The following is a 21,514-nucleotide window of genomic DNA, read 5'->3' on the forward strand; positions in this document are numbered from 1 at the left end:
TCATATATATGAGGCCAAGCACTCTACCACTAGGCAATATTCCCAGCCCCTGGATTTTTTAAAGACACAATCTGGCATTCACTTTTGTAAAGCACTAGGGCAGTGGGTCTCTTCCCCCCCCCCCCACCCCAAGACCTCTTATAAGCCTAAAGAGTGTTTGTTATGTGAGAAGTAACTACTGATATTGTGTTAAAACTTGAAATTGAGGAAGGTTTACATCACAAGAATACACTTTCCATTCACTGTGAGAACCGTGGCATCAATATACATCATGCATCTGTGGCATGGCATACACTCTTGGGATTTTATTTTTTTCTTGTACTGGTGATCAAACCTAGGACCTTGTACTTGCCAGGCAAGCACTTTGCCACTGAGCTACATCCCAGCCCTTAATATTGTTATAAAACCCTATTGTGGAAATGGCACAGTGGCTCCAAGTGGTAGAGCGCTAGCTTTGAGCAAAAGAGTTCAAGTCTCAGGACCGCCCCCCCCAAACACAAAAACTACTGAAATAGTTTTGGGTACCTCTGGGACAGAGACCATACCTGGACAACAGATGCCTTAGGCCAAATCCATTCCTTTTTACCCTGGCTGAGCCAGACCACTGCTGAACTCTCCAGTCCTACCTGGTGGTCCCCTAAACCTCCTCTCATAGGACAGCTATTCTTTTCTTCCAATGACACCTGCAGCCTGCCTCTGGGGGTCCCTATGCTGTGTTGCCCGCTGCATGGCCCATTTGCCTTCTGTGGGCCCAAGACTTCGTCCCTCCACCCCTTTTTTTGTGTGTGCCGGCACTGGGAACGGAGCACTGTTACTTTAGATTCCACCCCCCCCCCACCCCCCCCACCCCCCCCACCCCCGCTCAAGGCTGACGCTCTACCACTTGAGCCACACCCCCACGTCCGCTTTTTGATAGTTGATGGTAAATAGACTTTCCTGCCCCGGCTGGCTTCCCACCGTGATCCTCAGATCTCAGCCCCCTGAGTGTTAGGATTATAGGCGAGGGCCAGCAGCGCCCGCGATCCCTGCCCTTCCCGTGCGGTTCACCAGGGTTGTATTTAAGTGACTGAGAGTCGTTAACGGCCCGCTTCCCCTCCCGCACTGGGCTTCTCCAGGCTGGGACCAGCCAGTGTGTCCCCGGCCTTAAGTCCCCCGCCCCGCGCTGCCAGCCGAGTCTCCCATTCTACCGCCTGTCCAAGCGCGAGGAGTGGAGCCGTCAGCGGGTCCCCTCCCGTTACCCCGGCGTCCCGGGCTCCCAGGAGCACGTCCTCCCGGAACCCGCGAGGCTGGAGGCCCCCCGGCCCCGGAAGCCAGAAGCGCCAAGTCCGTGCCGGAAGTGGCTTCCGGCCCCGCCCCCAGGCGGGTGGGCGGGGCCTCCGGCTCCACTGAAAGCCCGGAGTGGATTCGGTCCGCTGCACTCGCAGGTTGGGGTTGGGGCGTGTAACCTCTCCGCGAGGGATAACGGGGTCCTCCCTTGCTTAATAAAGCGCTCCCCGCGGCAGTTTTCGTCTTGTTCTTTTGGGGCAGGAGATGTCAAATTCTGCTTCTGCCCTTGCCCGGAGTCAGAAATCTTGATCCCACTTCAATGCTGAGTGACGCGGGCTCTAGAATCCCCGAGTGTGTTTGGGGGTACACGGAGGTGGGGACCCAGCCCCCTGGTCCCGGGCCGGGGCCGTCCAGGGCTCCTCTGGGCTGCGGCCCCTGGCTCCTGTCCTCACTTCCTTCCCCTTTTGGCTCCCGCTCTCGGAGCCGGCGGACGCGGGGACGGGGGGGAGCGGAAAGGGCGGGAGGGCCCGGGAGCCCGGCGCCGGGAGGGAGTGCAGGGGGGGGCGGTGCGGAAAAGCCGTGGAGGGGACTCGATCGGGGGCTGGAGACCGACGGGAACAGCGGCCCGGGACCCGCGCTGCCCCCACCCCTACCGAGCAGGTCAGAGGTAGAGAACCGAGTGACCCAGCCCGTTCCGGGAGCCGTGACCCCCCTTACCCCGCAAATGTACCCAGGGCCCCCGTTTTCCATCCCCGTGTCGCCCCCTTCCCACCCCCCCCCCGCAGGACTTCCATCCGGTTACCTAGACACCCACCCGCGCCCCTGCCCTGCCCCCGCGCTCCCACGCCTGCCTGACTCTCCACCCCCGCCCCGTCTCTCCCCAGGCGCCCCCATGGCCCGACCCCGCTGATTCCTCCACCCGGCCATGCTCCCGCGGCCCCTGCGGCTGCTTTTGGACACGAGCCCCCCCGGGGGAGTCGTGCTGAGCAGCTTCCGGAGCCGAGACCCCGAAGAGGGTGGGGACCCAGGTGGCCGGGCCGTGGGCGGGGGGCAGGAGGACGAGGAGGAGGAAGAAGAAGAGGTGAGACGCGGGTGGGGGGACGTGGGCTCTCCACCTGCCCTCGGCGTCCGGGTCCCACCATCTCCTCCTCCCGGCCTGGGTTCTATCCGCGCCTATCGCTGAGCCTCCGCCGGGCCGCCGCGGGTCCCGGCGTCTCTCCGGGTCTCCGAGTCGGTGTGGCTCGGGAACTGCCCGGCGACGGCCTCAAGTCCGGCCGGCCGGCCGTGGCCCTGCCCGGCCCCGGCCCGCTCCGTCCCGGCCCGCCAGGGTGCCAGCCTCGGGGCAGTTAGCTGCGTCTCAGGTCCCTGTCGCCCTCCTCGTTTTTGTTTGGCGGGGAGGGGTTTGTTTCCACGGTAACCGGCTCCTCTGACTCTGGGATTGGGGAGGGAACCCTCCGATTTCGTGACCCCTCCTCTCTCCCCCCCCCCCCCCCCCAGCTCTTGGTGCTCGAAGGCCGAGAGGTGATCCCAGCCAGGCTAGGTAGAGTGTGGTCATCTGAGTCCTTAGAAACAAATGGTGATGGTTTGGGGCAGGATGTGAAGTTTTAGGAGAGGCTGGAAGTTAGATGTGGGACCCAGAGGCCCCGGACTCCAGGGTCCAGACTCTGGGGTGAAGGCTGGGTTACTGGCAGGGCTGGTTTTTCGGGATCGGTCAGGGGAAGGGCTAGGGCCACGTGACTCTGAGTCCCTACCACCACCCAACATCATCCTCACTTCCCCTTCTCCTTCCTGTACTGGCATTGGAGCCGCTACCTTCAGGGGGGTCCCCAGGGCTGAGATAGTGGAAGACTCGCCCCAGAACACCCAAGGGGAAGGACTAAGTTTGGGGCTTGTCAGGTTTGGGCGAGGAAGGGCGGGGCTTGCGCCTGTGCCTGTTTCAGGCTACTCAAGGTCTCTTTGCCTTTGGCCTTCCGTCTCTCTAGCTTCCCTTTCCAGCTTTTGCACCCTGTTTCTCTGCCGTATTGGGGCTCAGCTCTGGGGGGGAGGGGTCTCCAGAATAAGGGTGCCTGCATTCAGTCGCCACCCCCTCGCCTCCACCGGGCTCTGAGGCGTCTAGGGGGGGGCTGTCTGGGCCCCCGTGGGGAAGACCTGGGGTCATCAGCCCCCCCAACCCCTCGCACTCGCTGGTATTGCCCCCTGCCATCACAGGTGAGGGCTACGGAGGGAGGCACAGGGCCTGGGATCAGAGGGCTGGGGACAGTGTGAGAGGAGAGTGGACTGTCTGATTCCCCTCTTTTTTGCTTCTCCAGGCTCCTGTGTCTGTCTGGGATGAGGAGGAAGATGGGGCCACCTTTACTGTCACAAGCCGCCAATATCGGCCTCTTGATCCTTTGGTGAGATCATGACATTGGCTTCTCTCTGACTCCCTCATCCCCTAGCTCTCCTTCCTTTGGCTGATTTTTCTGGCCACAGTGCTAGGTTAGAATTCTGGAGTTCAGAGCTGGGCACCTGTGGCTCACACGTGCTAATCAGGAGGTTGAGATCTGAGTTCAAAGCTAGGGGCAGGAAAGTCTGTGGGACTCTTACTAACCACCAGAAAACCGGAAGTGGTGCTATAGCTCAAGTAGTAGAACACTATCCTTGAGCAAAAGAACTCAGGGACAGTGCTCAGGCAGAGTTCAAGCTCCACAACTAACAAAAAGGGAAAATAAAGAAGAGAATTCTGTTGTTTAGGATTCTGCTATGTTAAAACTTAAGCCAGGGGCTGGGGATATAGCCTAGTGGCAAGAGTGCCTGCCTCGGATACACGGGGCCCTAGGTTCGATTCCCCAGCACCACATATACAGAAAACGGCCAGAAGCGGCGCTGTGGCTCAAGTGGCAGAGTGCTAGCCTTGAGCGGGAAGAAGCCAGGGACAGTGCTCAGGCCCTGAGTCCAAGGCCCAGGACTGGCAAAAAAAAAAAAAAAAAAAAAAAAAAAAACCTTAAGCCAGGTCCTTTGCCCTCTCTGAATCTCAACAGAATGAGCTAGAGCTGCTTCTAGATCTGAGATTGTTCTAGATATCCAGGAGTAGGGTTGCAGAAAAGGCCAGTGACCAGTCTTCTGTGTCCCCCAGGCCCCCATGCCTCCTCCACGATCTTCTCGACGGCTCCGGGCTGGCACTTTGGAAGCCCTGGTCAGACACCTGTTGGATACCCGGACATCAGGGGCTGACATAACCTTCGTATCAGCCTTCCTGGCCACCCACCGGGCCTTCACCTCTACACCTGCCCTGCTTGGGCTTGTGGTGGACAGGTCAGGGTCATAAGGGACTAAGGGTTGTGGAGGTTTCTGGACATCCTAAAGCTGGAGCATTCCTGGGGAGCAGTTAGAACCACAGGAAGTTTGGGGAAATGCACAGGTAGATTGTCTTCCCCTCCCCAGGCTGGAAGTCCTTGAATCTCATCCTCCTGATGAGCTAGAGAGGACAACAGGGTGAGTGACTCCTGACTCGCATTCGGCCCCCTCTGCCCATGCTGCCGCTGGACCTCTTACTCTTGGCCGATTCCCCTTCTCCCAGGGTAGCCATTTCTGTACTGTCAACCTGGCTGGCCTCTCACCCTGAGGATTTTGGCTCTGAGGTCAAGGGTCAACTTGACCGGCTTGAGAGCTTCCTGCTTCGGACAGGGTATGCAGTAGGGCAGGGTGTTGGGGAGGGCAGCGCTGACCTCATCCGCAACCTCCGGTCCCGGGTGGACCCCCACACCCCTGACCTTCCTAAGCCCCTGGCCCTCCCTGGCGACCCCCCTGCCGACCCCACGGATGTCCTGGTGTTCCTCGCTGACCACTTGGCCGAGCAGCTGACCCTGCTAGATGCGGTGAGACCCCATGGCCCTGACCCCTTACTTGCCTCTCCTTGACTCTAGATCCTTCCCTTGGTTCCAACCCTTCCTGATCCAGTTCCCAGACCTTTCCCCATCTTCCCTTCAAATCCTGTGCCCCTTTGGTTCTCTGGTCACCTGAGATCCTCATGTCCCTGATATTGGAAGGCTCATCTCACTTGGTTATGAACTTTAACCTTGACCTCTGCCCTGCAGGAGCTGTTTCTGAACCTGGTGCCTTCCCAGTGCTTGGGGGGCTTGTGGGGTCACAGAGATCGGCCAGGACATTCCCACCTCTGCCCATCTGTCCGAGCTACTGTCACACAGTTCAACAAGGTGGCAGGGGCAGTGGTTAGTTCTGTCCTGGGGGCCACCCCAACTGGAGATGGGCCTGGAGAGGTGACCATTCGGCCACTCCGGCCCCCTCAGAGGGCCCGGCTCCTGGAGAAGTGGATCCGTGTGGCAGAGGTGAGAGAAGATTGCCCTGTGGGGGACCATAATGTGGTGTGTGTGTGTGTGTGTGTGTGTGTGTGTGTGTGTGTCCCACGCTTTCCTCTTGGACCCTCACAGGAATGCCGGCTGCTCCGAAACTTTTCCTCAGTTTACGCTGTCGTGTCCGCCTTGCAGTCTAGCCCCATCCACAGGCTTCGGACGGCATGGGGGGAAACTGCCAGGTATGAGGACATGGCACAGGATGGGGGGGGGGGAGTTCTCCTGAGAATTGAGGATGGGGGTGGCTGAGCCAGGCTTGTTTTCAGGGCCACCATTCTCCCTCCCCAGGGATAGTCTGAAAGTCTTTTCCAGTCTCTGCCAGATTTTCTCTGAAGAGGATAATTATTCCCAGAGCCGGGAACTCCTGATGAAGGTGAGGCCTTGTTTTCTGGTTCACTTCAGCCTTCCCTTTGCCTACTTTGCCCCCCATATCTTCTTGTTTTGTCATTGCCAGGAAGTGAAACTGCAACCTTCTCTGGACCCACACTCCAAGAAAGCCCCGAGGTCTGGCTCCCGGGGTGGGGTGAGTGACAGGGCGGGGGGATGGACTGGGAAGTTGTCTGGAGTATGTATGATGAGAACAGACTGGGCTGAAAAGCGGAGGCCCAAGGGGTGAGCAGAATGCTAGCTGTGCTCAGAGCCTGGGGGGAGGAAAGTGTGGAGTGCCAGAGGGTGTCTGATCCTGACCTCTGACTGCAGGGGGTAGTCCCGTACCTTGGCACCTTCCTAAAGGATCTTGTGATGCTGGATGCAGCCTCTAAGGATGAGTTAGAGGTAGGTGTGTGTGTGTGTGTATGTAGTGTTTGCACTGTGATGATGTAATAGGTGTGCCTCAGGGGTCAGCCAACCCCTACGGGGCTTGAGGACTAGGCTCTGAGACCAGCTGTATTTTGTTACTGTGATGAGTAGCCTAACCTCTTAGGTTTCAGTGGTCTGTAGAAACTAGATTCACTGCAGGTGACTGATACTATCAGCTATGCTAACAGCAATCTGTTAGTGATAGAAATGAATTTGTATTCAAGTGTTTACAACCTGGTAGAAATATCTGCATAGAGAATTTGATCAAACAAATACTGAAGGGCTAGGGGTGTAACTTGGTGGTAGAGCACCTGCCTGGCATGCAAAAGGCCCTGGGTTTCATCCCCAATACTGGAAAACCAAAAGTTCCTTATCGTGTGTGTGTGTGTGTGTGTGTGTGTGTGTGTGTGTGTGTGTGTGTGTGTTGTCTTGAACTCAGGGCCTGGATGCTGTCCCTGAGCTATTTTTCTAATTGCTAGTGTTCTACTACTTGAGCCACACAGCTCTGCTTCTGACATTTTTTGGTGCCTAATTGAACTTAAGTCTCACAGGACTTTTCTCCCTGGGTTGGTACCAAACAGATCCTCAGATCTCAGCCTCCTGAATAGCTAGGATTACAAGCGTGAGCTACTGGCATGGCACCAGGCTCCTTACCCTCTTTGAGCCTCATTTCATCACCTGTGAAGTTAGCTCTATTTTCTACCTGCAACTCCAACTGAAAGGGTGAAGTTAAAAAAAAAAGGAAAATGGCTGGGAATATGGCCTAGTGGTAGAGTGCTTGCCTTGCATGCATGAAGCCCTGGGTTTGATTAAGATTAAATTAAGAGACAGTGCGTAGGCCATGAGTTCAAGCCCCAGTACCAGAAAAAAAGGCGTGTGTGTGTGTGTGTGTGTGTGTGTGTGTGTGTGTGTGTGTGTGTGTAAGTGAAATGTAGAGCTTGGATATGAGAGATGGGAAGGGAAGGGAGAGGATGGCTGGAGGCGCCAGAGAGCCCCGTGTATTCCTTCTGGAGGTGTGTTTAGAAGGATACTCTGTTACCCTGAGTGGGCTTCCCACTTTCACTCCTATCCCATGGTCCTTGCAGAATGGCTACATCAATTTTGACAAACGAAGAAAGGTGAGAGTTCTGCATGCACTAGATGCCGATGCCCCATCCATGTCTCAGGAAGGGGAGGAGGAGGGAAAGCTGGGAGGCTTCGAGTTTGGGCTCCTGCAGTTTGAGGACTCTTTCCCAGGAGTTTGCTGTCCTTTCTGAGCTGAGGCGGCTCCAGAATGAATGTCGGGGCTATGACCTCCGACCTGACTCTGATATCCAGCAATGGCTCCAGGGACTCCGGCCGCTGACGGAGGCTCAGAGGTGAAGGGCTGAGCGAGGTTGGGGTTGTAGGGCTGGATGTTTGGATTGGTGGCAGGTCCCGATCTCTGTCCCTTGCTCCGTCCTCCAGTCACCGTGTGTCTTGTGACGTGGAGCCACCTGGAACCAGTGATTCTCCGGCTTCAAGGGTGCTTCGTCCAACACTGGTCATCTCACAGTGGACAGAGTGAGGGAGGCAGCAGCTGGGGTGTGTGTGGGGGGCATTGCTTGGGATTTGTCACTTTTGCTCTGATCCTCTCCATCTCCTGCCACTCCAGGGTTTTGGGCTCTGTTGGAGGCCCCACCCCCCTTGTGTCCTGGGAACGGCCCAGTGTGGGGGGTGATGAGGTGTCTGGAACCCCTGCTCCTTTGCTGACCCGGTTGGCCCAGGTGAGCATGGCTCTTGATCGCTGATCTTGAACCCCATCCTAACTCTGATAAATCCTTCACTTCTCTGACTTCATGACAGATTTCCATGTTGTTTGACCCTAGCACATGAAATGGCCATCTGTCTCATCTCTGGACTCGGCCCTGGAAAACAGCCCGTCTTTACACACACCAGCTGATCCTAGCCACCTCTCTCCCCCAGCCTCCTCCCCTCGGCCTTCTCGAGGCCACCGCCGCTCAGCCTCCTGTGGCTCCCCACTGAGCGGGGGTACAGGAGAAGGGCCCTCCAGGGGGACTGGCTGTGGGGGCGGGGGGTCTGGGCCGGGGTCCTCTGACTGCCGCATCATCCGAGTCCAGATGGAGCTGGGGGAAGACGGCAGCGTCTACAAGAGCATCTTGGTGAGGGAGCTTGGGGCTGGCGGGGGGGCCTTGTGGGATTGTAAATGGTGGCTCAGGTTTGGGCAGCCAAGTGGAGTTGATTCTAATTTTAATTCTGACCTTTGGCGTTAGCAGTTCTGTTTTTATTTTGGTGGCTACTTTGCATTAGCAGCTATGCCTTGTATTTGGGGGAGGGGGGGGTTCAATGAGACTTTCAGGACCAACAGCGGTTTTCCCACAGGGAAGCAGCCCTGTTTCACTGGGCACCATGTGGGCTGGCTTATGGGGTTCGGGGAGCCACCATATTGGGTTTCCTGTTCATTTTAAAGCATTGGACACAGGTAACCTTCTTTTGGTTGGGTAGGTGGCTGAGGTTGGAAGGATGGGAAATAAAGGTCATCATGGCTAATTTATTGCTCTTCTGGCCTCCTGTCCTGCCAGGTGACAAGCCAGGACAAGGCCCCAAGTGTCATCAGCCGTGTGCTTAAGAAAAACAATCGTGATTCTGCTGTGGCCTCAGAGTTTGAGCTGGTACAGCTGCTGCCAGGGGAGCGAGGTCAGAGGCCAGGAGGGCAGGCAGACGTGGGAGGGGAGTGGTGCCACCAGTGGCTTGTTTCCACATCTGGGCAGTTGTATGATGACTGTGCTTGAACCTGCAGAGCTGACCATTCCGCCCTCAGCTAACGTTTTCTATGCCATGGACGGTGCATCCCACGATTTCCTCCTACGGCGGCGGCGAAGGCCCTCTGCTGTCGCTCCGGGTTCTGCCAGCGGCCCCTCTGCCTCAGGAACTCCCCCAAGTGAGGGAGGAGGAGGCTCCTTTCCCCGGATCAAGGCTACAGGGAGGAAGATTGCACGCGCATTGTTCTGATGAGGAAGCCCTGTTGATTTACAGAAGTCATGGTGTTTATGCCAGATGTGGGGAGCCATCATGAAAGGTGGCACATGAGACAAATTCTGAGAGGTGGCCAGCCACTCTGGGGCAGTGAAGTGCCATTTGTTTACCAGACTGCTAAGAAACAAACCCACGTGGGAGCTGGTAATCTTGTAACCAAGATGGATACCTAAGGCAGCTCCTCACCTCTGATGAATGTGGCACACAGCTAAAAATGGGAAAATGCACTGGTTTGGGATTCCTGCCACATTCTAGCATGTGAAGGGCCAAGGAAAGGCCTAGAGTGGGACAGAGGAAGGAAAAGCCTAGAGGCTCTGAGCCCCAGGGCAGAGGGGAATGGCCAGTAGGGTCTAATGGGAGTTCCCTTTCCCCATTCTGGGGATTCCTGTCACTGTGACACTAAGATAATAAACCAAAACACTACCTGATTTTACTTCTGTTCTTGCAATGCATCCATGAATGGGTTTCTGGGCATGGGAATGGGGGTGGAGAGTTAGTTAAGGGTAGAAGCCATGGAACATGAAGGGGCACGATATCTTCTACTCCCGTGAGGACCTCAAAGCAAGGTAAGAAAAATAGTTTCCTCAGAACAGTTCATTCCTCTCAGACCTCTTCATTCTCGGTTGCTTTACTGTCTCTCACCTTTCATACACCCATGTGAATCAGAAGCCACCAAATGAAAGTGATGGCTATGAAGAACTAACTGCCTTGGGGTCACATTAGTAAGACAATTCTAGCACCAAGAGAAAGAACAACTTTGTGGCAAGACTTTTTTTTGCAAGTTGTAGGGCTTAAACTCGGGGCCTGACTACTGTCTCTGGCTTCTTCTTGCTCAAGGCTAGCACTCTACCACTTGAGCCACAGTGCCACTTCCGGCCTTTGCTATTTATGTGGTGCTGAAGAAATAGAACCCAGAGCTTCACGTATATGAAGCAAGCACTCCACCATTAGGCCATATTCCCAGCCCCAATGCATAGATACTTAGAAGGGATTTTTAAGTCACACCCAAAATATTTTAGGAAGACAGGCTGAAAAGAAAAGATGTCAGGGCTGGCTGGGTGCTGATGCTCTCATCTGTAATCTTAGCTGCTGAGGCAGAAAAGTCCCTGAGACTCATCTCCAGTTAACCACCAGAAAACCAGAAATGGTGATGTGGCTCAAAATGGAAGAGTGCTACCTTGAGCAGAAGAGGTCAGGGACAGCATCCAGGCCCTGAGTTCATGTCTGACAAACAAAGGATGGAGGTTTGGCTCAAGTGTAGGGCATCTTCCTAGCAAGCAGGAGACTAAGTTCAACTCCTGGCATGGCCAAAAAAGCCTTATGTTTTTTAAAGGGTTATGCTATCTAAGATAACACAAAGGGTGTAAGAAGCAGGTTTAAGACATTCAAATTTGCTTCAGGAAAGATCTCTGGGTGTGGGTAGCTCATGCCTGTAATCCTAGCTACTCAGGAGGTTGAGATCTGAGGATCGCAGTTTGAAGCCAGCCTGGCAGGCAAGTCTGTGAGACTCTTATCTCCAATAAATTACCCAGAAAAGGCCAGAAGTGCGCTGTGGCTCAAGTGGTAGAGTGCTAGCCTTGAGCACAAAGAGGCTCAGGGACGACACAGAGACTTGAGTTCAAGCCCCAGAACCAGCAAAATTTAAAAAAAAAAATAAAGAAGGATCACCTACTGGAAATTTCAGTAGCAAGAATCTGGACCCAGGGAGGAGTGTAAGTGGTGTATTATGTCTATGGAGGAAGGGGTTAGAAGAACGGATAGAAATAATTATCACAGAAGGAAGAGGCTGGGGCAGAAAACAGACCCAAGTGTTTTAACATTTTATTAGCTACTATAATATAGACCCTAGAAGCTGCCTCATTCCCATCCCACCCCTCCCCTCCCCCCACTATGGGGGTCAGGCCTTCCCAGGAGCCCCTGCCTTTGCTGCCTGGGCCCGCTGAAACTCCTGCTGAAGCTGGGCTAGAGTCTCCCTCTGTTGCTCCGACTGCCGCTCAAGGTCTCGAAGCTGGGATTCATATCGCTTACTGAGGAAAGGAACAAAAGCAGAAAAACTGAAATTGGTGGGGCTCCTTATTGAGAGAGGTGAAGGCAAGAGATTGGTGGAAAACTAGAGGTCTAAGGGAGAGGGAGCAGGTAGGTTTATAAGGGAAGGGAGGTGTTGGGGAAACGAGTGCTGGGGACCGATGAAGATCTGCAATATGTAGGTGAGGTCAGCACATGGTGGTGGAACAGACTTACATTTCTGCTGTGATATAGTCCAGCCTCTTTCCCACTGTGGCCCGGGCCTCTCCCAGCTCCTGTTTGACCAGCACTGGACCCAGCAGTTTAAAGACCACATTGGACCCATCTAGCAGGGCCAGCTCCTGACAAGAGGGAGGGAACCGTTATGATAGAACTGTAGCCAGTACAGGTCCCTTCTCGCCCCCGAATCCCAGTTTCTCACCTCCTTCACGATGTTATTTTCTGTTAGTTGTGCCTCCAGCTTCTGCCTTCCTGACATGGACTTACTCAAGTCTGGGAGATTGGGAGGGAAGATGATTAGGAACATCCATTGTGCCGCTGACCCCCACAATCCCATCCCAAAGAGAATGGACGTGAGGAAGTAGAGCTGGATGAAGTCAGCGGTGGATGAACACTGAAGCAAGAAGCAAGTGCAGTCCCGGGGACCGGGCCGGGACAGGAATCCTTATCTTGGCATGGCTTAGGGGTGTGCGCGGATTGGGACGGGGCCACACCCCTTACCTTTCTGTAGCTGCTGGTATTTCTCCACTTCTCCCTGCAGCTTCTTTTGGATCAGCTCGGCCATGGCGAGGATGAAGGTCTGCGGGGAGCAGGAGGGGAGCGCTGGGGGGTCTCAAGCTCGGGAAGGTACCCGAGGTCCCTTTTCTGGTCTGGCCTGCAGAAAGGACAGTACTTTTGAGAAGCAGGGCCTTGGGATCACCGAGGCCGCCCCTCGCCCTGGATCTCGACTCCACCCCGGCTCCGGGACAGCGAGGGCGAAGCCGCAGCACCCCCAAACCCTCCAACCCAAACCCCATCCCACTCACGTTCTCCCTTCTGTATTAGAAACCCGGAAGTAAACAGGGAATGCTGGGAAAAGACCACGCCTGAAGCTGCTTCACGCACCGCTGCCGGGAAACGTAGTTCTGGAATGTTCCACGAGTGTCACTCTGCTTTAGAGAGCGGACTCGAGACGCTTTAGGTGAGATAAGAAGGCTAATGTGGAAGAAGGCTCTGCGTCGTTCCCTGGTCCCCGGCAGCGGACTGGCCGTTCCTCCCTTCAGCCGTCAACTGTAGCTCGGGAGAGCCGGCCCCGCCCGCCCCAGGCGGTGCCCTCACTCAAGATGGCGGCGGGAAGCCTTCAGACCTGGCAAGGCGCTGATTGGATGAAGGCCGGAGGACTTCCGGAAGTTTGCACAAGCGGCCCGGGGGTACTGCTCCTGGGAGTTTTTGCACGTGGATCGTTGTTCGGGTGGGCGAGATGGAGACAGCCCCCACGCCCGGCAAGGATGTGCCGCCCACGAAAGGCAAACTTCAGGCCAAGAGAAAGGTAGAGGCCCTGGCATGGGTTTGTCTTTTGTTTCAGTTGCGGGGTTTGAGGATCGGGACGTGGGCTGCGGAGTACGAGAGCGTCTGATCTGCTCTTAGAAACCGCGGCGATACTGGGAGGAAGAGACCACACCGAGCGCTGCCGGGGCCTCGCCAGGGCCTCCGGTCAAGAAGAAGAGAAGTCAGGAGTCCCGGCCCCAGAGGCCAAAGAGTAGCGGTGTCTCCAAGAAGTCGCGGGTCTCCAAGAAGCCCTGGGTCCCCAGGAAGGCCCGTGATCAGAAGAAGCCCCAGCGCAGCTTGTCTGGGGTGAGCTTGGGACCTGACGTGGCTTTGACAGTGAGAGAGGTTTGGGGACACCCAGAACCTGCCAGTGAGCTGCCACTTCCCTTCCCCAGGCCCAGGACCCATTCCCAGGCCCCGCCCCCGCCCCTGTGGAGGCGGCCCAGAAGTTCCGTCGCATAGACAAATCTAAAACGGTGAGGACCAGTTGGAGTGTAGGGGATGGGTGGAAGGCGGAGTGTCTGGATGAGATGGATGGAGACTGGGGCTAGCTCTCCTGTGACCCGGCATGTCATCTGGTACTTCTACTCCTCTCCCACCACCGATGTGATAGCTCCCACATTCTAAGACCAAAACCCGAAGCAAACTTGAGGTGGCGGAAGCTCAGGAAGAGGAGGCAAGTGTCAGAGCTGCTCGGTCGGAACTGCTGCTTGTTGAGGAACCTGGGTGAGTGCACCCGAATCTGGGCCCTGCCCACTTCCGTTTACCTGAGTTCTCATGTATAGGTTGGTTTGCAGGGTTCATATTGAGACGTTTTACTGCATTCTGTCCTGGCTTTCAGGTTTCTAGAAGGGGAGGATGGGGAAGACACAGCAAAGATACTCCAGACTGACATTGTAGAGGCTGTGGACATTGCAAGTGCTGCCAAGGTGCGTCTGAGGAGGAAAAGCATAGTCCATGAGTGCCAAAAGGAAAAGCAAGTGGTTTCCTGAAGGGAAGTCATTCTTTTTTTGATTCTTTTTTCTACTCTTCCTTTTCTCAGCACTTTAATTTGAATCTTCGACAGTTTGGACCTTACAGACTGAACTACTCTCAGACTGGGAGGTAAAGTTAAATTCTGGCAATCTGTTTTCTTCTTTGTGTCAGTCTTGGAGCTTGAACTCAGGACCTGGCTATTGTCCCTTAGCTTTTCCACTCAAGGCTGGTTACTACTTGAGTCACAGCTCTACTTCTTTGGCTGGCTTCAAACCACAATCCTCAGATCTTAGCCTCCTGAGCAGCTAGGATTACAGGCATGAGCCACCATCACTCCTCGGTTTTTCTTTTTCTTTTGTTTATTGTGGTGTGTGTGTGTGTGTGTGTGTGTGTGTGTGTGTGTGGTGATGGGACTTGAACTAGGGGTCTTGTTCATAATAAAGGTGTTGAACTACTGAGCTGCTTTGCTTGCCTTCAGGCACTCTTGAACTTGTCATGTTTCCTTAACCTCACTGGAAGTGCCATATGTGTTTGAGTTGTTGATGAGGAGATTGAACATCTGCAGGAACATGTCTCCTCTTCCCTGGAGAGAAGCTGGCATGGGGAAGACCTCAAAGTATTTGAATCACAGTGCTGCCTTGCATTCATACCATGCCTTCCCTTCATCTCCAACAGATACCTGGCTTTTGGAGGGCGTCGGGGTCATGTGGCTGCCCTGGATTGGGTGACAAAGAAGCTCACATGCGAAATCAACGTCATGGAGGCAGTGCGGGACATCCAGTCAGTGTCTTCTCTGTTGTTGGTCAGTGGGGGTGAGAACAGCCATTGCATTGAGCGATGACCTGGGATTCCATTTCCATTGAACCACTCCTTCTTTTCTCCCAGGTTTCTTCATTCTGAGACACTCTTTGCTGTTGCTCAGAACCGCTGGCTTTACATCTATGACAACCAGGGCATCGAGCTCCATTGCATCCGCCGCTGTGACCGAGTAACACGGCTTGAATTCCTACCCTTCCACTTCCTCTTGGCCACTGCTGTGAGTGGCTGGCTGTGGAGCACAGGGGCTGATGGCAGTCCTTGGGAATCTCGCTTTCCTCTAGGGCTTCCATAGAGGGAAGACAAGACAATCCCAGAAACTCAGTTCTCTCTTGTTCTCAGTCAGAGACAGGGTTTCTGACCTACTTGGACGTGTCAGTGGGGAAGATTGTGACCGCTCTGAATGCTCGGGCTGGACGGCTGAGTGTCATGGCTCAGAACCCTTACAATGCTGTCATCCACCTTGGACAAAGCAATGGTGAGTCCTGAGGCTTGCTTTGGGGGGAGGGGGGAATAGTCCTTCAGATTGACCTCAAGACCTCTCAAACTTGCTAGGCAGGCAACCCGTCACTTAAGCTATGTCTCCAGTTTCTTTTTTGCCTTGGTTATTTTGAGCTCATAAAGCCTGGGCTGCAATCTCCCCAATTTATGCTTTTCCATATTACTAGGGATGATAGATGTGCCCAGCCACAGGTTGAGATGGCATCTGGTCAACTTTTGTTTTTGCCGGTCCTAGGGCTTGGACTCTGGGCTGGGCACTGTCTCTGGGTTCCTTTTGCTCAAAGCTAGCACTCTACCAGTTGTGCCACAGCGCCACATCCAGCTTTTTCTGTGATTAATTGGAGATGAGAGTCTCACAAACGTTCCTGCCGGCTTTGAACTGTGATCCTCAGATCTCAGCCTCCTGAGTAACTTGGATGACAGGCTTAAGCCACTCTGCCCAACTTTTTTCTTCTTTCTTCCTTCTCTCTTTCCTTCCTTTGTGCCAGTACTAGGGCTTGAATTCAAGGTCTTGGCTCTTGCTTAGCTTTTTTTTTTTTTTTTTTTTTTGCCAGTCCTAAGGCTTGACTTCAGAGCCTGGGCTCCGTCCCTGAGCCTCTCTGTGCTCAAGGCTAGTGCTCTACCACTTGAGCCAGAGCACCGCTTCTGGCTTTTTCTGTTTATGTGGTACTGAGGAATCAAACCCAGGGCTTCGTGCATACTAGGCAAGCACTCTACCACTAAACCACATTCCCAGCTCTCTTGCTTAGCTTTTTTGCTCAAGGCTGGTAGCTCTACCACTTGAGCTACACCTCTATTTCTAGCTTTTTGTTGGTTAGCTGGAAGCAGGTTTCTCAGATTTGCTTCCCTAGGCTTGCTTTGAGCTTTGAATGTTGATCATTAGTTGATCCTGAGTAGCTGGGATTTACAGTCATGATCTACCAACCCTTGGTCCTTGCCTTGTTTAATAATCAGAGATGTTGTATTGATAATTCTCTTTTCTTCCAGGTACTGTGTCTTTATGGAGTCCAGCTATGAAGGAGCCACTGGCAAAGATTCTTTGTCACCGTGGTGCAGTCAGGGCTGTGGCAGTGGATTCTACAGGCACGTAAGTCACTTGTTTGAAGGACTGGCCCCCGCCTCCCCCTCCCAGAAAAAAAGAAAGTATAAAGAGCCAGAGAATAAATATTGTAGACTTTGCTTAACCAAGAGCCTAAGCCAGAGGTATTATGTAGTTACTTAAATAGCAATAGAAAAAGCAATTATTAAAAAGATCTTTTAAATGGTAAAAAATTTTTTTTTTTTTGGCCAGTCCTGGGCCTTGGACTCAGGGCCTGAGCACTGTCCCTGGCTTCTTTTTGCTCAAGGCTAGCACTCTGCCACTTGAGCCACAGCGCCACTTCTGGCCGTTTTCTGTATATGTGGTGCTGGGGAATCGAACCCAGGGCCTCATGTATCCAAGGCAAGCACTCTTGCCACTAGGCCATATCCCCAGCCCCTAAATGGTAACATTTTAAAACATAATGTCAACTGGCTGGGAATGTGGCTTAGTGGTAGAGGGCTTGCCTAGCATGCATGAAGCCCGGGATTCAACTCCTCAGTACCACATAAATAAGAAAAAAACAAAAGCCGGAAGTGGCACTGTGGCACAAATGGTAGAGTGCTAGCCTTGGGCAGAAAAAGCTCAGGGACAGTGCCCAGGCTTTGATTTCAAGCCCCAGGCTTGAATAAACAAACATATATAATGACAACTAATTACAATATTCTTGGAATATTATGTCTGTTAAGTTTAAATAATTGGACCCCCCCACCTTTTGTTTTTTGTTGGTTGTAGGGCTTGAACTAAGGGCTGGGCACTGGTTGCTGTTCCTGAGCTCTTTTGCTCAAGGCTACCATTCTGCCAGTTTGGGCCATAGCTCCACTTCCAATTTTGAGTGGTTAATTAGAGATAAGAGTCCTCACTTTTATCACTGGACTTTTCTGCCCATGCTGGCTTTGAACTACAGTTCTTAGATCTCAGCCTCCTGAGTAGCTAGGATTACAGGCGTGAGCCACTGGCATCTGGCTCTTCCCCCTCGCCCCCCTTACTGGGGTTTGAACTAAAATTTTGCCTTGAAATCTCAGCTTTTTTCTTCTACCACTTGAGTCATGTCCAGTCCACCAGCTTGCTGAGTAGATAAGAGTTTCATTTACTTTTCTGCCTCAGCTGTTTTCAAACTGATTCTGAGATCTCGGCCTTCTGACTAGCTAGTATTACAGGTGTGAGTCACCAGTGTCCAACTGACCAATCCAGATCTTCAAACTCTATTGTTAATGTGAATCGGAAGATATCAGCCTGAGGCTGGGTTCAATCAGAGTACGGCCAAACAAGTGGCAGTTGGTGGCAAGTGGCCACCAGCTTACTGATCCTTTCAGGTTACTAAGACCCCTTGGCTTCCATAATTGTATCTTTGGGAACAAATGCTTTGGTTCTGCCTTTTTTCCTTCCTAGCTTGCCCGCTTGGCTCTGGAGAGTGAAGAGGCTTGTCTGAAGCTGCCTGGGCCCGCCATTGTGCCCAGGGCTTAATCACTTAGTTCACTGAGACATAGGGTTTTCAACACTGTGGTTCTGGACAGCTCTGATCTTTGATCTTAGGCCTATCCCTTCTTATCCCTGGTCCTCAGCAGCAGCTCTTTTGGCAGGCCCTGCAGGGGCTTAGGGTAAAGCTGGCCTTTCCCTCAAGGTGCTTTCTGAAGTTCGCAACAGGATCTGGTTGGATTGGCTTGTCAAGACCAAGTTGCTTTTTGCAAGTTCAGTGATCCAGCAGTGTTACCTGGAATGCTATCTGGTTGCTGGGCTGGTATTTATCTTGGGGTAGGTTATATGTTGGGGAGAACCTGTATTTGCCCTGGTGTTAAGGTATTGGTTTGCTCAAGGATATTACTGGACCCCACAGTCATTCTTTTTTTTTTTTTTTGGCCAGTCCTGGGGCTTGGACTCAGAGCCTGAGCACTGTCCCTGGCTTCTTTTTGCTCAAGGCTAGCACTCTACCACTTGAGCCACAGCGCCATTTCTGGCCATTTTCTATATATGTGGCTTCATGTATACGAGACAAGCACTCTTGCCACTAGGCCATATTCCCAGCCCCCCCAGTCATTCTTGTCAGAAATACACAACTGTCCCTCTTGTGTTGACTCCCAGGGTAAATCTCTCTCCTAGTAACTCCAGTCCCATCCTGAGTCACAACAAAGGCCCAGAAGAGAATCATTGGTCTTTTGACAAATGTGTCCTCTGGCCTAGCTAGTTCCCCCTTCAGCTTCCTTCTCCACAGAACAACTTGAACAGAACTTCCAATCTCTGAAAGCAATCTACTTACACAGTACAAGATTAGGTCACCAATGTTGCAGAACAAGCAGTTTTCCTTTTTTTTTTTGGCCAGTCCTGGGACTTGAACTCAGGGCTTGACCACTGTCCCTGGCTTCTTTTTCATCAAGGCTAGCACCCTACCACTTAAGCCACAGCACCACTTCTGGCTTTTCTGTATATGTGGTGCTGAGCAATCCAACCCAAGGCAAGCTAGGCAAGCACTCTACCAATAGGCCACACTCCCAGCCCCAGAGTTGTATTTTGCTACTTCCTAAGGAGCTTTTCTTAAGTCCATGTGGTTTTCACTTTGTAATTTGTCACTGCTAATTGGGCTAATGAACAATGGTTCCTCAGTTGGACTTTAAGGAAACCCTACTTTGTCTCCTCTTGATTTATCAGGCTTGCCACATTTCCCACCAATCTGTCAATAAACCTGCTTCTATCTTACTTACACAATGGTGTTAATATATCTGACTTGCACTGAGCACTGTCCAGATCCCATTATTCCAGAGAAGCTGTTTTTGTATGATTAACTTGCATTAGTTGCATAGGGAAGTCTTTTCTGATGACTGCATCTGCTCTTTACTGAGCTGCTCTGATGCCTTGTGTGCAGTATAGAATACCATATTTAGCTGTAGCCTGACATGTGTTCTTCCTTACATCCTAAGGCAGAATGGTGATAGTAGGTAGGACCCTAGACATGAAACGTGTATGTGTGTGTGTACACGTGTGTAAAAATAGCCCTGGTTGGGCTGGGGATATGGCCTAGTGGCGAGAGAGCTTGCCTCGTATACATGAGGCCCTGGGTTCAATTCCCCAGCACCACATATACAGAAAACGGCCAGAAGTGGCGCTGTGGCTCAAGTGGCAGAGTGCTAGCTTTGAGCAAAAAGGAAGCCAGGGACAGTGCTCAGGCCCTGAGTCCAAGGCCCAGGACTGGCAAAAAAAAAAAAAAAAAGTAAAGAAAAATAGCTCTTGTTGGGTGCTAGTTGCTCACACTAGTAATCTAGCTACTTAGGAGGCAGAGATCTGAGGATCATGGTTTGAAGCGAGTCCCTGTGAGACTAATTAACCAAGTCCAAGGCCTACAATGGCCAAAAATAAAAAATAGTAATAGCCCTGACTAATTCTGATTTCCTTTTTCTAACTTCAGTCTCCTTATTTGTAAAGGGAAATATTTATAGTAGAGAGTTGTGCTAGTGGATATTACTAGTGTTTTCCTCCCTGTCCTGATGTGCACACTTGGACCTGGCCACCGGCCTTAGTGCTGACAGATGAACTGATTCCCTCCTTTCCCCGCAGGTACATGGCTACCTCTGGCCTGGACCATCAGCTGAAGATTTTTGACTTGCGAGGGACATTCCAGCCCTTGAGTGCGCGGACCCTGCCCCAGGGAGCGGGGCACGTGGCCTTTTCCCAGCGGGGACTGTTGGTTGCGGGCATGAGTGATGTGGTCAACATATGGGCAGGGCAGGGCAAGGCCAGCCCACCCTCCCTGGAGCAGCCTTACCTCACCCACCGGCTCTCAGGCCACGTGCATGATCTTCAGTTCTGCCCCTTTGAAGATGTGCTTGGAGTCGGGCACAGCGGGGGCATCACCAGCATGCTGGTCCCTGGTAAGTGGGCCAGGGGACAGACACCGCAGGAAGTGGCAACTGGATGAAATGTGGGGGGGCCTGAAACAGTCAGGGGTAGGGTAAGGAACATGGTTAGGCTGGAGCTAAGGGACTGGGTTCTCCCTTGTGGTTTCATCTCCCTCCCTCCAGGGGCTGCTGAGCCCAACTTTGATGGCCTGGAGAATAACCCATACAGGAGCCGGAAACAGCGCCAGGAGTGGGAGGTGAAGGCCTTGTTGGAGAAGGTGAGTTTCCTACTGGAGCAAGTGTTTGGCTTCAGGCTGGGAGAGGGCTCTTAGTGATCTCACATCCAGGGTCTGTGGAAGAGTGGGGTTCAGCTGTCTCCCTGGCTTTTGTGCCTTTCTGTGGCTCATTCATCTATACCTGTCCCTCTGACACTTTCAGGTCCCTGCAGAGCTCATTTGTCTGGACCCCCGAGCTCTGGCAGAGGTAGATGTCATCTCTTTGGAGCAAGCAAAGAAGGAGCGGATCGAGAGGCTGGTATGGAGCAGCACCTGAGCATCCAGACCCTTCTCCCACCTCACATCCCTCCCTTTACCTGGGCCTGTCCCCACTGTGTGTCTCAGGAGGTAGCTGTTACTAATTTCACTCCTGTCAATCCCTCAGGGCTACGACCCAGATGCTAAGGCTCCCTTCCAGCCCAAGCTGAAGCAGAAGGGCCGTGGTTCCACGGCAAGTCTAGTGAAGAGGAAGCAGAAGGTCATGGACAAGGAGCACAGGGTAAAGGAACCTTAGAGTTGGCCTGGCCTCCCAGTCTGCATCTTTCTCCTGCCTTTATATCAGACCTCGTCAGCAGCCACTGCTAACCTGGCCCTGTGCCCCCTCACTTGTTTCTAGGACAAAGTCAGGCAGAGTCTTGAGCAGCAACAGAAGCAACAGCAGAAGCAAGAGAAAGCCAAGCCCACAGGTGCCCGGCCATCTGCACTGGACAGATTTGTGCGCTGAGCCAGGCTCCAGGGTGGCCCGGGAACAACGGCTTCCTAAGATCACCTGCGGGGAAGTAACGATTTCCTGGAATGAGGGGACATGTGTCCCTTTTCCCAACTGTGTGGACAACTGGCTCCTTCAGTGGGTTGGTATTAAAGAAAACAAGGTTGTCTTTTTTTGTAATATGCCTCAAATGCCCTGTGAACTTGTACTACCCTTTGCCAGCATAGGACTATTCTAGGTCCAAAGGGGCCTGTGTCCTGCCTCCATTTCCCTGCCTCATTTACGTTGCTGCTTTGACCTGGTCAGGGCCTCCCCTCCGGAGTATGTGTTTTCTCTGCTCTGTCCCT

At 53.2% G+C, this 21,514-nt stretch overlaps 3 protein-coding genes across 8 annotated transcripts; 2 read left to right on the forward strand and 1 right to left on the reverse strand.

The window, feature by feature from the left end:
* Positions 1–1,162: 1,162 nt before the first annotated feature.
* Positions 1,163–9,859, forward strand: Rgl2 (ral guanine nucleotide dissociation stimulator like 2). 6 transcript variants are annotated; one of them, XR_007211205.1, is made up of 19 exons: positions 1,163–1,933; positions 2,151–2,347; positions 3,576–3,659; positions 4,382–4,560; positions 4,690–4,740; positions 4,826–5,123; positions 5,343–5,594; positions 5,697–5,800; positions 5,907–5,991; positions 6,073–6,141; positions 6,318–6,392; positions 7,502–7,534; positions 7,653–7,774; positions 7,863–7,958; positions 8,050–8,161; positions 8,264–8,557; positions 8,778–8,877; positions 8,978–9,092; positions 9,196–9,341. XR_007211205.1 is itself a non-coding variant. In XM_048347970.1 (18 exons), exons 2-18 carry the CDS (start codon positions 2,192–2,194, stop codon positions 9,405–9,407), a joined length of 2,337 nt encoding a protein of 778 aa, XP_048203927.1. In that variant the 5' UTR covers positions 1,163–1,959; positions 2,147–2,191; the 3' UTR covers positions 9,408–9,859. The 6 variants fall into 6 exon arrangements, 5 of the variants coding, with proteins under 5 accessions (XP_048203927.1, XP_048203925.1, XP_048203926.1 ...); XM_048347970.1 differs by lacking the exon at positions 8,778–8,877 and having other exon boundaries at positions 1,163–1,959; positions 2,147–2,347; positions 9,196–9,859; XM_048347968.1 differs by lacking the exon at positions 8,778–8,877 and having other exon boundaries at positions 9,196–9,859.
* Positions 9,860–11,242: 1,383 nt separating this feature from the next.
* Pfdn6 (prefoldin subunit 6) lies at positions 11,243–12,626 on the reverse strand. The gene is made up of 5 exons (XM_048347317.1): positions 12,482–12,626; positions 12,177–12,330; positions 11,878–11,948; positions 11,673–11,797; positions 11,243–11,458 (listed from the first exon to the last, which is right to left on the reverse strand). Exons 2-5 carry the CDS (start codon positions 12,238–12,240, stop codon positions 11,329–11,331), a joined length of 390 nt encoding a protein of 129 aa, XP_048203274.1. The 5' UTR covers positions 12,241–12,330; positions 12,482–12,626; the 3' UTR covers positions 11,243–11,328.
* A 233-nt stretch (positions 12,627–12,859) lies between these two features.
* On the forward strand, positions 12,860–21,343 carry Wdr46 (WD repeat domain 46). Its single transcript, XM_048347981.1, has 15 exons — positions 12,860–12,984; positions 13,083–13,289; positions 13,379–13,459; positions 13,597–13,709; positions 13,825–13,912; positions 14,026–14,087; positions 14,634–14,738; positions 14,844–14,994; positions 15,117–15,252; positions 16,263–16,362; positions 19,903–20,216; positions 20,367–20,461; positions 20,622–20,717; positions 20,844–20,957; positions 21,075–21,343. The coding sequence occupies exons 1-15, from the start codon at positions 12,916–12,918 to the stop codon at positions 21,180–21,182; spliced, it is 1,839 nt and encodes a 612-aa protein (XP_048203938.1). The 5' UTR covers positions 12,860–12,915; the 3' UTR covers positions 21,183–21,343.
* The last annotated feature ends 171 nt before the right edge of the window (positions 21,344–21,514 follow it).

The sequence above is a fragment of the Perognathus longimembris genome, chromosome 6, assembly GCF_023159225.1.
Source record: "Perognathus longimembris pacificus isolate PPM17 chromosome 6, ASM2315922v1, whole genome shotgun sequence".
Lineage (NCBI taxonomy): Eukaryota > Metazoa > Chordata > Mammalia > Rodentia > Heteromyidae > Perognathus > Perognathus longimembris.